This window comes from Ictalurus punctatus, chromosome 5, assembly GCF_001660625.3.
Source record: "Ictalurus punctatus breed USDA103 chromosome 5, Coco_2.0, whole genome shotgun sequence".
NCBI lineage: Eukaryota > Metazoa > Chordata > Actinopteri > Siluriformes > Ictaluridae > Ictalurus > Ictalurus punctatus.
The window spans coordinates 32,944,923-32,958,492 of NC_030420.2; the positions used below are offsets into that span (position 1 = coordinate 32,944,923).

Consider the following 13,570-nt stretch of genomic DNA (forward strand, 5'->3'; position numbering starts at 1 on the left):
CGAGTCTGAGCGTCCTGCCTCGCAGACCGCCGTGTCGACACGTCTTTATAAACCGTCCCCTGGATTTTAAAGCCGTGACTAGAGCGCTGGTCATTCTGTGAAACCCGCGTTTGACCGAACGCTAACGTCGCTGCAAGCAGCGATTAGCGGGCCCAAGCACCGAGGCTGCATCGGTGTCGGTTTCACCGGCCGTGTTATACATTCCAGCCAAAGATATCCAAAAAGTTCCTGCACAAATTCGCCTCACGGATATTGTTACATCACACTCACCGAATTTGATTCGAATCCTCTAAGAGGACTATGAAAACGTTCGTTTTATAAGCCGCGCTTCCTGTTGCCTGCTGGCGGAGCGATGGTAAAGACCCGGCGATGTTGTGCGTGTGTGTGTGTGTGTGATTATACGCCAATATTCAACATAAACATGGACTTTGCGCCACATTACGTGACGTACGTTGGGATCAGGCCACACTTCCTGTTCGTACAGCGCAACGTTCATTTACCGCGTCACCATGGCAACACCGTTTAGAATATATATATATATATATATATATTAAAAAAATCCTTTGTGATTCAACATCACGGACGTCTTGACCGGTTTGAGGCTGATGAATCGTGTTTAGGAGGAGCGTTTAAAAGGCGAAAGGTACAGCGCTTCCTGTTGGGCGGAGTTAATGTAAGCCTAGCACATGCGGCGCAGGTTGGTGAAACCGGTTGCCCATGGATTAATAATCAAACGTGGCACTGTTGAGTCTCTGTGCCACGCCCAGATCCAAGCTTTTGACCATTCCTGATGTTTGCGCCAAGCCAGTTCCTTGACTTGGTGCGTGGACTCGAATGAATGAATGAATCATTTTTTTTTTTAAAAAGGTTCTGGATCTATGGGCCAGGAATTAAAAATAGTTTCTGCTTCCTGGGGTGGAAACACAACCGTCAGAAGCTTTACAGGAGCGTGTTCTGTACACGGCCCTGCACAAGAAACGGCATTTGTGACAACGACAAAAATAAACCTAAAGTGAGAAATTACACTTCGTGTGTGTGTGTGCGTGTGTGCGTGTGTGTGTGTGTGTGTGTGTGTGAGCTGCTGTACCGCAATAAACCGCAAGACAGAAAACGGTCTCAAACCTCAGACGGGGTCGGAACCGCCTGCATGCTTTGCGTGCGCTGTGCGGTAAAACGATGTGACCCGTCGCGCTTGTTATTTTACAGAACGGCCGTTTTGGTTTCAATTTAAATAACCAAATTTTTATTCAAATTACATTTAAATACGGCGCTTAAATGACATTTAAATTATTCCGTTTAATTTGAGACCAAACGTAAATCGGTGACGTGACGGGGGGGTATTGTGTGGAAATTTCATCACACTTATTATTATTATTATTATTATTATTTTAATTCTTATTTTTCATGAATATTCTTGTTGTTTTATTTTATTTTGACTACCTGTGTGTATGTGAGAGAGAAAATGTGTCTGTATTCTGTGCTTGTTGTAATGGAAAATTCTTGTCACATCCCTTAAACCCCCCCCCCCCCCCCTCCTCTCTCTCCCTCTCTCTCTCCCTCTCTCTCTCTCTCTCTCTCTCTCTCTCTCTCTCTCTCTCTCTCTCTCTCCCTCCCCCTTCCCTCCCCCCTCTCCCTCTCCCCTCCCTCTCCCTCTCCCTCTCTCCCTCTCCCTCTCCCCCTCCTCTCTCTCTCCCCCCTCTCTCCCTCTCCCCCCCTCTCTCCCCCCCCCTCTCTCTCTCCCCCCTCTCTCTCTCTCTCTCCCCCTCCCCCCCCCCCCCTCTCTCAGTATTCATTCGTCAGAGAGTCAGCAGGAGTTCTTCAGAATGCTGGACGAGAAGATCGAGAAGGTGAGGGAGGGATGAAAGGATGGATGATGAACACACAGGAGTGGGGGAGGGGAGGGGCTCGTCTTTGGGCTTTTGAGATTTAAAGGGCCGGCACACTGTTGGTTCGTCCTCCCAGAGAATTCCGTGTCATGTGGGTTCACATGGAAAATGATGACCGTGTCGGAAATGATCCGTCCTCTTATCTCTGTGTTGTCGGGGGGTTTTTTTTTTTTTTTTTTTTTTTTTTTCTTTCCTCCCTCCAACTTCCTCTTTAACCTTGTGACTTTATCTGTCTATCTCTGCGTCCATCCTTCCATCCATCTGCCGTTTTCCCTCATGGGAACTCGGCGGTTTTTTTAGACGCGGGGTGGCGAAGAGTCTGGAGGGAGCTAGATGTACAGTATGTAGAAAATACATTGTTTACGTTGCCAGGGAGACGCCGATGTCTGAGCGTCACGAGGTCTGACACGCCCACACTGCTCTTGTGCCTTTCGGTTATAATTAAATGATAGATTTAATCGGGGAAATGTGTCTTTAAGGACTTTAAAGATTATTATTTGACACCGTGTTTGTAAATTCATAGCTTTATTATATATATATATAATATTAAATAAATAAATAACCATAAATTTGTTCTGTTGACCCAAAACGGTGTTTTCATGTGGGTTTGTTATCGAAAATGTCGACGTCGCAGCCTGAACCTGCGCATGTGCTAGGACTGATGATTATTTTATTAGTATTCTTATTTGATAACGAGTTTGCGACGCTTCCTCCACGAGACACGAAGCTGACCATAGCAGTACAAGCGTGACCATAACGGTGTTTCTTCTCTAGCGCTTGATACGCAGCTCTTGGCGTTATTCCTGAGGTGTTTGATATGACAGTTTATGACGCACGATCACCGCGAGCGCTTTGCGAATCCTTTTGGCGCGTTCTCGTGCACGGAGTTGTTTACAGAGAGAGAAAGAAACGCGGCGTGCGGGGGGGTGGAGTCTCGGGTTCGGAAGAACGCCGTCGTAAAACACTTATTAGTCGCTGGAGATGATTCCGCGTAGTTTGATGATGTAACTCTGAGCACTGCGCGAAACTGCCAGATTATGAGATTTCACTCATAAAAATGTTTGACGTGACTTTTGGGAGTAATTCTGGGAGACTTGATGAGTGTGAGGTAGATTCTGATATAACATCTCTCTCTCCATCCCTCTCTCTCTCTCTCTCTCTCCATCCCTCTCTCTCTCTCTCTTTTCTTTCCTTCTGTCTGTCTCTCCTCTTTCTCTCTTTTTCTATCTCTCCTCTTTCTCTCTCTCAAACTCTCTCTCAATCTGCCTCTCTCTCTTTCTCTCTCTCCCTGTCTCTCTCTCTCTGTCTCTCTCTCTGTCTCTCTCTCTCTCTCTCTCTGTCTCTCTCTCTCTGTCTCTCTGTTGCTATCTGTTTCTGTATCGCTTGCTCCTGCTCTTTCTTTGTTTCTCTCTATCTCTCAATCTGTCTGTCTCGCTCTGTTTCTCTTTCTGTTTCTCTCAATCTGTCTCTCTCTCTGTTGTTCTGTTTCTCTCTCTCTCTCGCTGCCTGTCTCTCTTGCTCTTTCTCTTTGTTTCTATCTCTCTTTCTCGCTCTGTCTCTCAATCTGTCTCTCTGTCTTGCTCTTTCTGTTTCTTTCTATCTATCTGTCTGTCTCTCTCTGTCTGTCTCTCTCTCTCTCTCTCTCTCTCTCTCTCTCTCTCTCTCTCTCTCTGTAGGGACGAGACTACTGTTGGGAGGAAGAGCGCGCGAGAGGGAATGAGAGAAAGATAGAGAGAACATTCCCTTCTATGGAGTGAATTCAAATCAGTGTTTTGTCTATAACTGCTCAGATTGGAAGGGTGTGTGTGTGTGTGTGTGAGTGTGCGCGTGTGAGTGCGTGACTGAGTGAGTGTGAGAGAAAGTAAAAGCTAGTGTGAGCCTGCGAACGGGAATTTCCCTCGAGAACTATAACCGCAACCCCCCCCCCAAACCCCACCCACTTTCCTCTCTGCTTCCATCGCCGGTGGAATAAGGAAACGGACGTTTTGATCGACATCTATTCGAACAACCGATCTACTGAGGATTTCACTCCGTCCCTCTGCACCTCCCGCTTCAACCCGATTGGTCGGTTATGGACCCACAACTTCCTCCTCGAGTGTGAGAGACAATGAGAAGAAAGAGGATGAAAAGGGGAACAGGATGTTTTTGTGCCCTCGGGCAGAAAACATGGGATGGAAGGACGTAACACAGAACGTGTGTGTGTGTGTGTGTGTGTGTGTGTGTGTGTGTGTGTGTTTGCTTGATATGTAAAGAAAAACAGAAGAGATATTTTAATAAGAGAGATATGGATGATGGAAAGCTTCGAACTCCTGCCTTTTGAAGGACGTTTTATTTTAATTTGTGGAGGTTTTCATTTCATTTCATTTATTATTATTATTATTATTATTATTTGTTGTTGTTGTTATTGTTGTTGTTGTCATTGTTGTTGTTGTTTTTTTTTTGGCTCATATGATAGCACAGTGCCCCTTTTCAGACTAAATATGTAACGGGCAGGGCCGCACTGACCCCGTACCCACCCTTCTCACACACACACACACACACACACACACACACACACACACACATCAAAACATATTACATATCAAATCACTTTATATTCACTGAGCCCTGAGACAGACACACTGACTGTAGAATTCCCTGCTTACACTCCTTCCTAACAACAAACACACACACACACACACACACACACCCCGACTTTAACCACGCTCGCCGTTCGTCTGAACTACGCTGCTGTTGCGTTCTCAAACCTGATTGGTCGATTACTTTTCTCTTCTTATATTAATGCGCTCGTTCTACTGCGATACGTTATCGTTCCCATAGTAACGGCTCATTCACGGGGACTTCTGCGACGGACGGGCTACATGATCTAAGGCTAATAAGAAAATGATTTTTAAAATTTTTTTATTTTAAAAACCTAATCTAATCGTCGATACGGTGAAGGTTTGTGCCAGGACGTGTTTACCGAACACTGATGGGAGGAGTCTCCGGTGTCAGCGCGTTGTCAGGTAACAGGACGCTTTCAGAGTTTCTCGGTAAAACGACTGAACGGATCTTCGAGAAGGAGAACCCGGTGAGGGGACGCCCGTTTACAGCTGCCGTAACGTAAGCGACGACACGAGCTAACTCGTTTCACGGACGCCCCACAACGTCGAACGTGTCTGCGTATGGGTGCGAGGAGTGGCGCACCCGGGGGACGTCCCGTCAGCGGAAAATAATCAACTTCGGAGTGGTAGTGGAGTCTGTGAAGCGCGGCCAGGGCGTCTGTGAGTTCAGGTTTTACTAGACAGAACGCACTCGACGTTATCGGATCATCACCGCACCTATGATTCACGACGACCGGAACCTTGTGTCAATTTTTGTTTAAAAAAATAAATAAATAAAAGGATCTACGAGTGAAAAGTTCAGAAATAATCAATCTAACATCAAATTAATCAATAAATCTACTAAAGTAGATTTCTGTGAATTTAAATTAATTAATTAATTATTTCAACAATTAATAAAGGGTTCCGTGACGGTGTACAAATAAAAAGAAATAAAAAAAGTTTGAGAACCCCTGCTTTAAACGACGACGACGTCAAGCGTCAAGCTGTGTAAAACATAAACGGGTGAAACGTGTATTTCCGTAACGTCTGTATCTCAGACGTACGTTCAGACTGCGATCACTGCTAGCTTTTCCAGCTTCGAGTCAGCTAGCAAACGTCTGGAGGCGGAGCCTAGCGCAACGACGACGAATTGACCGACGGCAGCCGTTTCGCGTGACGTCACTGAATGAGTGTTGGTTGGTTGAATGCATTTGAGTTGTGTAAATTTTTTTTAAAAATATAAGTATATATTTTTGCAGAACCCCAACTTCTTAACAAGCTGGGGTATGTGAAGAAAAGAATTTCACTGTGCTGTAACGTACACGTGACGACGACGACGACGACGACGACTTCACTCGGGAACAGAGCGCCGATGCCCAGTGTTGCACTGAGAACTGGGGGAGAAAGCCTGCGTGGTTTGTTACTAGTAAATTATATTCCGCGTACTGGAATCGACTAAAAAGCTCAACTCGAAAAGTCGCCGGACACGCCCACATCTCGTCGCCGGAAGTCGCCAGGTCTCGCTGGAAATGGACCGTCTCCGGTCGCTGCGAGACGCCGTGTGAGTGAACGCACCTTTAGACTCTGAGTGATCCGGAGAAAAGCCGGTGGTCTTTTCCATAACTAGTGTTTTCCACTGGTGTTGCCACTCTGCACCCCCAGCCCCCCGACCCAACCCCCCGACCCAGCCCCCCGACCCAACCCCCCGACCCAACCCCCCTCCAACTGAGAGTAGATGTAAACAAAATTTAAGTAAAATGTACAACTTTGAGAAAACATTGACTTTTAAAATGTAAAAAGTGGGGAAAATGTCAATCTGGCAGTCGTCTAAGGTAGCCTGAAACACACACACACACACACACACACACACACACACACAGAGGGTGCTGTGTACAAACTCCAGCAGTGTGAGTCCTGCTCCTGCTTCTGTTCTCTTAATTCCTGAATCTGCTCCTTTTTTTTTTTTTTTTTTTTTTTTTGGGGAATGATGTTATTTTCCAATATTTTTTCTATTAAATATGAAAAATGAAAAAGTGTTTCTCTGTGTGATTGCTTCTCTCTCTCTCTCTCTCTCTCTCTCTCTCTCTCTCTCTCTCTCTCTCCCTCTCTCTTTCTTCTTATTCGTCTCTCTCCCTATCTGTCTCTGTTTCTCCCTATATGTCTCTCTCTCTTTCTCTCTCTCACTCTCTCTTTCTTCTCATTCGTCTCTCTCTCTCTCCCTATCTGTCTCTGTTTCTCCCTATATGTCTCTCTCTCTTTCTCTCTCTCACTCTCTTTCTCCCTCTCACTCTCTTTCTTCTCATTCGTCTCTCTCTCTCCCTATCTGTCTGTTTCTCCCTATATGTCTCTCTCTCTTTCTCTCTCTCTTTCTCTCTCTCACTCTCTCTTTCTTCTCATTCGTCTCTCTCTCTCTCCCTATCTGTCTGTTTCTCCCTATATGTCTCTCTCTCTCTCTCTCTCACTCTCTCTTTCTTCTCATTCGTCTCTCTCCCTATCTGTCTGTTTCTCCCTATATGTCTCTCTCTCTCTCTCTCTCTTTCTCTCTCTCACTCTCTCTTTCTTCTCATTCGTCTCTCTCTCTCTCCCTATCTGTCTCTGTTTCTCCCTATATGTCTCTCTCTCTCTCTGTTTCTGTCTTTTTTTCTTCTCATCTCTCTCTTTTGGTCCTTCTCTCTGTCATTGTTTCTGTCTGTTTCTGTTCTGTCTCCATATCTTTCTATCTATCTTTCTCTGTTTTCCTGTCTCTCTTTCTCTTTCTGTCTCTCACTGTCCTTCTCTGCTTCTCTCTGTCTCCTTCTCCCTCTTCTTCTTCTGTCTCTCTCTCTCTCTTCTGTGTCTCTTGCTGCCTGTTTTTATTTCTCTCTCTTTCTCCCTATATATATATATATATATAGTGTGTGTGTGTGTATCTGTATCTCCTGTATGTCTCTCCCTATCGTTCTGTCTCTCTCTCCATCACTCTCGATCTGGCTCTCTCTTCCTCTGTCTGTCTCTGTTTCTCTCCCTTTCTATCTCTCTCTCTCACTCTCTGTGTGAGTTTGTATATATTGTGTATATGGCTGTGAGTGTGTGTGTGTGTGTGTGTGTGTGTATTTCCAACACTGTTCTGAGTCACACGTATAAATACATTAGTGTGTTTGGCAGCATCCACTTCCTCACTTCCACACTTCCTCCCTCGGTGTGACTTCAGGAGGTTTTTGTTTTTTTGGCTGCGAGATGAGAAATCACGGTGCTGATGGTTACAGCTCACGGCCTTCTCCATGTCTGTCTCATTTCTCAGACTTTATTAGGTGTCAATGTAAATTAATTTGTTCTGATGATTTGTCTTGTGGATTTAAAGAGGAGCACGGATGTGTTTTTGACCTCTCTGCGCCCTCTGCTGGTTACACATTGTTACTGCACTGTCACTTTCTCTAGTCCCTTTACTGGAAGTAGTATAAAATATTGGCTTCTACACTATATATACATAATATAAATAATATGCACTACATTGCAAAAGAAAAACACCTTAGCAAGTGAATATATCTTGAATATATTTAAATTGATCTATTATTTCTGTTTACAGGAGAATTACACTTACTTCTAGACACCTTTTTACTATTTCAAGTTTTTAATTCTCTCATTGTAGTGGAAGATCATTTAGCTTTTGTCCTGGAAATAAATGCTTAAAATGAGGCGTCTGCCAATGGAACAAGACTATTTTAAGCTTGAAATGAGTAAATAAACTATAGAAATAGGTTTAATAATCATATATTTGCTTTATTGTCATCTAATCATAGGAAATATTAGATTAAAAAAAAAAAAAAGATCAGACTAAACTCGGAGATATTCTCACTCGCTCGGTGATGTCGCTTTGTGCGGCGCTGTGAGTCCACCGAGGCTCCATCTGAGGTTCAGATCTGTACTTACGACATGTTTTTGAAACCTAGGTCACGAGTGGAGACTTTCGAGAAGCTTTTAGAAGGGCAAACTCCATGAGACCGACACAGAGAGAGAGAGAGAGAGAGAGAGAGAGAGAGATTGAGAGAGAGAGACAGAGAGCGAGAGGGAGGTTTCGATAAAGGGATAAAGGGATAAAGATGGCTGCTCGAATGAGGGAGAAATATAAGTGAAGGTTGTGTAACTGTCATTATATCCTCTCCATGTGAGAGCTACCTCTTAGAGGCCTGCTCTGGCCACACACACACACACACACACACACACACACACACACAAAGGCAAGTGAGCTTTAGCCGGTGGAGTAGTACAGCCTTTATTCTGCTCTGGAGACTAATAGACTGGTTAGTGTTCTTCACTGGGGCTCTGTGTGTGTGTGTGTGTGTGTGTGTGTGTGTGTGTGTGTGTGTGTGTGTGTGTGTGTGTGTGTGTGTGTGTGTGTGTGTGTGTGTGTGTGTGAGCGCGCGCGCGCGTTGAATGCCAGCATGAGTTCACAGCACAATTATACTGAACCCAGCAACCCTCTCTCCACCTTCTTCTTCTTCTTCTTCTTCTTCTTCTCTCTCACTCCCTCCAAAATGGCTCCTTATGGGCACGAGAGCACTGTTGCCAGATTGGTGGATTTTTCCTGTCATAAAGTGACTCTTTCCAAACCGTATGCAAGGAATAAAACACCGGGCGTCGTGCTGTTTCAGGAAAATAATGGGCGATGGACTGATGTGACGATGACGTAGCGTTACTGTTAGCACTCCGAGGCTGATTCCTTTCCCCGTAACTCCACGCTTTATTCCTCTCACACCACAGCAGTTTATTTATTGAAGAACGGCACACCACACTTCTGATCTGTTTATCTGTTTATTACTTCTTATAATCTCTTCTTCTTCTTCCTTTTCGGCTTCCTCGTCAGTTATATCTGAACTACGTTTGTCCTCAGAGGAACCGTGTCGTATCTGCTTTAGACGGTTTAATGACACTCTCGCTTTGAACCACTAAACCACTTCTGCTTTTCTCGTACACATGGTTAATGTTTATCTTCTGAACATCCTGCATTTACTCCTGCTTACTCCTAATACTCTTTTTTTCAGATCCTCAGAGAGGTCTTTTCCATGAGGTGCCATGTTGAGCTTCCAGTGACCAGTATGAGGGAGTGTGAGAGCGATGACACCAGATTTAACACACCTGCTCCCCATTCACACCTGAGACCTTGTAGCACTAACAAGTCACATGACACCGGGGAGGGAAAATGGCTAACCGGGCCCAATTTGGAAATTTTCATTTAGGGGTGTACTCACTTTTGTTGCGAGCGGTTTAGACATTAATGGCTGTGTGTTGAGTTATTTTGAGGGGACGGCAAGTTTACACTGTTACACAAGCTGCACACTCACTACTTTACATTGTAGCACAGTGTCATTTCTTCAGTGTTGTCACATGAAAAGATATCATCAAATATTTACAAAAATGTCAGGGGTGTACTCACTTTTGTGAGATACTGTGTGTATATAAATATATATATATATATATATATATATATATATATATATATATATATATATATATATAGTTGTGCTCAAAAGTTTGCGTACCCGTTGCAGAATCTGCTAAATCTTAAAACCGTTAATAAAATAAGACGGATCATAAAAATCCCATGTTGTTGTTTATTTGTTTGTTGTTGTTGTTTATCTGTCCTGGATAAACTTTTTCTGAATGAACTTTTGAACAGGATGATCGGTGTAAATTGTTAGTATTTTATCTTCTGGGAGACACGTAACTTACTAATCTTATTTAGCGTCTGGAGTGCGGTACTAAATGAAGAAATAAGATCTTTAAACAAAAAAAAACAACAAAAAAAACCAGTCGTGGATCATCCAGGTAACGACACACGACATTAATAATCGAGGGTGTGTAAACTTTTGAGCGGGGTCTTATTTTTTTTTATTTTTTTTTTTTTATAAATTCAGCTATTATCTTGTCTTGTGGACTTTATGTAAACATCTGTTATGTGAAATGGTTTATTCAGGACAGGACTCAATAAACGACAACATGGGATTTTTATGATCCGTCGTATTTTGTCAACAGCTTTAAGGGGGGTGTGCAAACTTTTGGGCACAACTGTATATAATATAAACTAAGTATGAAAGATTTTGGAAGACGTTTTTGCTAAAACGTGTTCGTTCCCACTATGTTTGGAGGCTTTTCGGACACCCTGGGGTAAGGCACTGAAATAAAACGCGCCCTCTGTGATGCACTGTGTGTATAGAACGGGGAACTATCTGGGATTCGGTTTCTTTTAGTTCCTCCTTTATCAAGTGCACTGTGGCGTAGTTTAGGTTTTTACCATCATGCGGTAATCGTCCATCAAATTTGGACCCTTATCCTGATATCCTGATATTTGGGATTAAATAGAGTATAAAATAAAGACCTCAGCTCCTCGCACGACGGGATTCAGGTGCTCGTGGTCATGTGACATGCCCGTAGGTGCTGCATTAGCACTACCGTGACACGCCGTTGAATTCTGATTGGTCAGAAGATCCGTTTTCTACAACAGCTGACCTGTTTATATTACCGCGGACGTTCCTATAGTAACAGGGACTCGAACATTTTTCCGTTTAAAGTGTGTAGTTAAATAATTGATATGAATTTTGCTGCGACGGGAGATCTATTCGACATTTTTGGAAGGAGTCTCCAGTGTCAGAGTTCACGCTGCACGGTTTCTCGGTGCTGCGTGGGCAGTTCGACTGCTCAGGGACAGACACGGGACTCGAGAAGAACTCTCACAGATCATAAACACGTCACGTCGTGGATCATCCAGGTAACGCCGCACGGGATTAATAATCGAGGGTGTGTAGACTTTTCGAACTGGTACATTTGTGTGAATTCAGTTATCCTTGTGTCTTGTGGACATTTATGAAGATTTATGAAGACCTTGCAGATTCCGCACGGCGTGCGTGAACGTACGTAAGCACAAGTACGGAGTAATACTGCCTCCTTCACTCCTTGTAGCAGTCTGTATGTTACACACGGCTTTACATTTGCCCTTTGACCTCACTGACGCTCTGGAAGCTCCGACCCTACGCTTGTTTTTTTCATAAACGCTGATGCAGTCTGGTCCAACCAGCTGGTGTTCTGAATCCTAGAGGAAAATATCACCGCATGACTGCGATTAACAGATTTGACGTCAGGTTAAGTACCAGACGATGACGACTTCAGTTTAAATCTTGTGTGTGTGTGTGTGTGTGAAGGTATGAGAGCAGGATTTGGACCATACCAGACTCAGACTCAGAAAGCGAGCCCTTGAGTTCCTTCCTGGCACGACTCAAAGGCATTTTTCCATCATAAAACCCTTTTTTTTTCTTCTTTTTAAAAAAAAAAAAATATCTTGTGTTTTTTTTTGTTTTGTTTTTGTTTTTTTCTCCAACAGTGCGAAACATTTCACTCTGGGTTTGGGCAAATCAGTAGATAACTCATTTTGCTTCCTGAAAGGTTTCTCGCGTGATGATGATGTCGTCGTCGTCGTCGTCGTCGTTGTTGTGTTTTTTAAAGTAAATATTAATTGAGGTATGTAAGCGAAACAGGGCAAAAATATTAGCCTCTTGCCTAAAGAAAGACAGGAAAGACCGATCGTAGGTCACGATGTAGACCACTCTGGCTTTATATTAATACCAGAAACACTGAGAGGATTATAATGAATGGTGTTTATAGATTATATAAACGATTACTAGAATGTAATGAACGTCGGTGACATTCAAAAGTGCAGACGGACTCGTTTTCGTCAGGTTTCCTCTCTTTATTTAATAAAACGCGATAAAAAAAAACCCTCAAACAGACTTACGATGAGAAATGATTCCGCTGAAGTGATCTGATTTCAGCAGCTATGCTGTGAACGCGTATGTGCCTGTATTATGGAGGGATAGCTTCACGATTGTCTTCATGCTTTTCCGGCAAACTGAATACACTAAATATCCACTCGTCGTGGATGAGCGCGTGAATGTGTGTGCGTGGTCACCTGTGGCGGAATGGCGTCTCATCCAGGGTGTATTCCCACCTCACGGTGTTCCCAGGACAGTCTCCGGATCCAGCACGACTCTGACCGGGATAAAGAACCTACTGGAGATGAATAAATAAATAAATAAATAAATAAATAAATGAAAGATGTCTCTATAATTATTAAAAATGATTCAAAATAATTTACTCTCGTTCGTAAACATCACATCGTCTCTTTACACCATGCTTCCCTTTATATGAAAATGTATTTCATAACACTAATAAAGGCCACATCACAATCCCTCAATCCTCTGGAACTCTCGATTTGACGTTTTCGAGCTGATTCACGGTCTGGTAATAATCTGAAAGTGTGTGTTCCAGCAGGAAATGTGTAGAGCACATGTTCCAAACCCTAGTCCTGGAGACCCAGGAGATTATTTGACCAAGAGAGGGTGCTATAAGACTGTGTGACACCAGAACACCATTTATTTATTTATTTATTTATTTATTTATCTATCTATCTATCTATCTATCTATCTATTAATTTTTCTCCCCCTGTGAACAGGATGAAAAACATAAGCTGGTGACATAAATACATCCGCAGGGCGTATAAAAGGGAAAATCACATCCTGTTTAAATCAGTGAGGTGCAGGGCGCGACAGGTGCTCGCTAATTTATCTTCTACAGAGCTTAAAAACATTTTAGTCTATTTTTCCCCATGTGAATAAATCATAAAGTTAGCAAAGAGTAACTGTTAGTCATTTTAAACCCTTTATTAAGTATTAATTATTGTGACATTACTGAGTCCAACATTTAGCTACGTTTATTTATTTATTTATTTATTTATTTATTTATTTATGTTACAGTGTTTGAGATCAGAATCACCAGTTTTCTTATATATTGTTGTTATTATTTGTTATTGTTGTTGTTATTTCGTTTTTACAGCCTAATTATAAAACTAATTGGCTGGCCATTTAAATTGTATGGCAAATAATAATAATAATAATAATAATAATAAAGCAGGCAAAATAACTAGCATTAATGAAAATAAGAAAAGCCTGTTTGTAAACATGACACGCCGACATTTTGTTTTTAAAACCTAATATTTAACACACTTATTTATTTATTTATTTATTTTGTTAGGTAGAATGTTCCGGAATACAGATCTCCCATTAAAAGACTCTA

General features: G+C 42.7%; 1 protein-coding gene across 2 annotated transcripts in view; it reads left to right on the forward strand.

Moving 5' to 3' along the window:
- The window catches only part of zgc:92140 (DUF4612 domain-containing protein), a 38,173-nt gene extending 33,723 nt beyond the window's left edge, over nucleotides 1–4,450 (forward strand). For both annotated transcript variants that reach the window (XM_053680466.1, XM_053680467.1), the window contains exons 5-6: nucleotides 1,787–1,847; nucleotides 3,563–4,450. In XM_053680466.1, the coding sequence (XP_053536441.1) occupies nucleotides 1,787–1,847; nucleotides 3,563–3,643 (142 nt within the window). In that variant the 3' untranslated portion in view covers nucleotides 3,644–4,450. The remainder of the gene's footprint in view (nucleotides 1–1,786; nucleotides 1,848–3,562) is intronic.
- The last annotated feature ends 9,120 nt before the right edge of the window (nucleotides 4,451–13,570 follow it).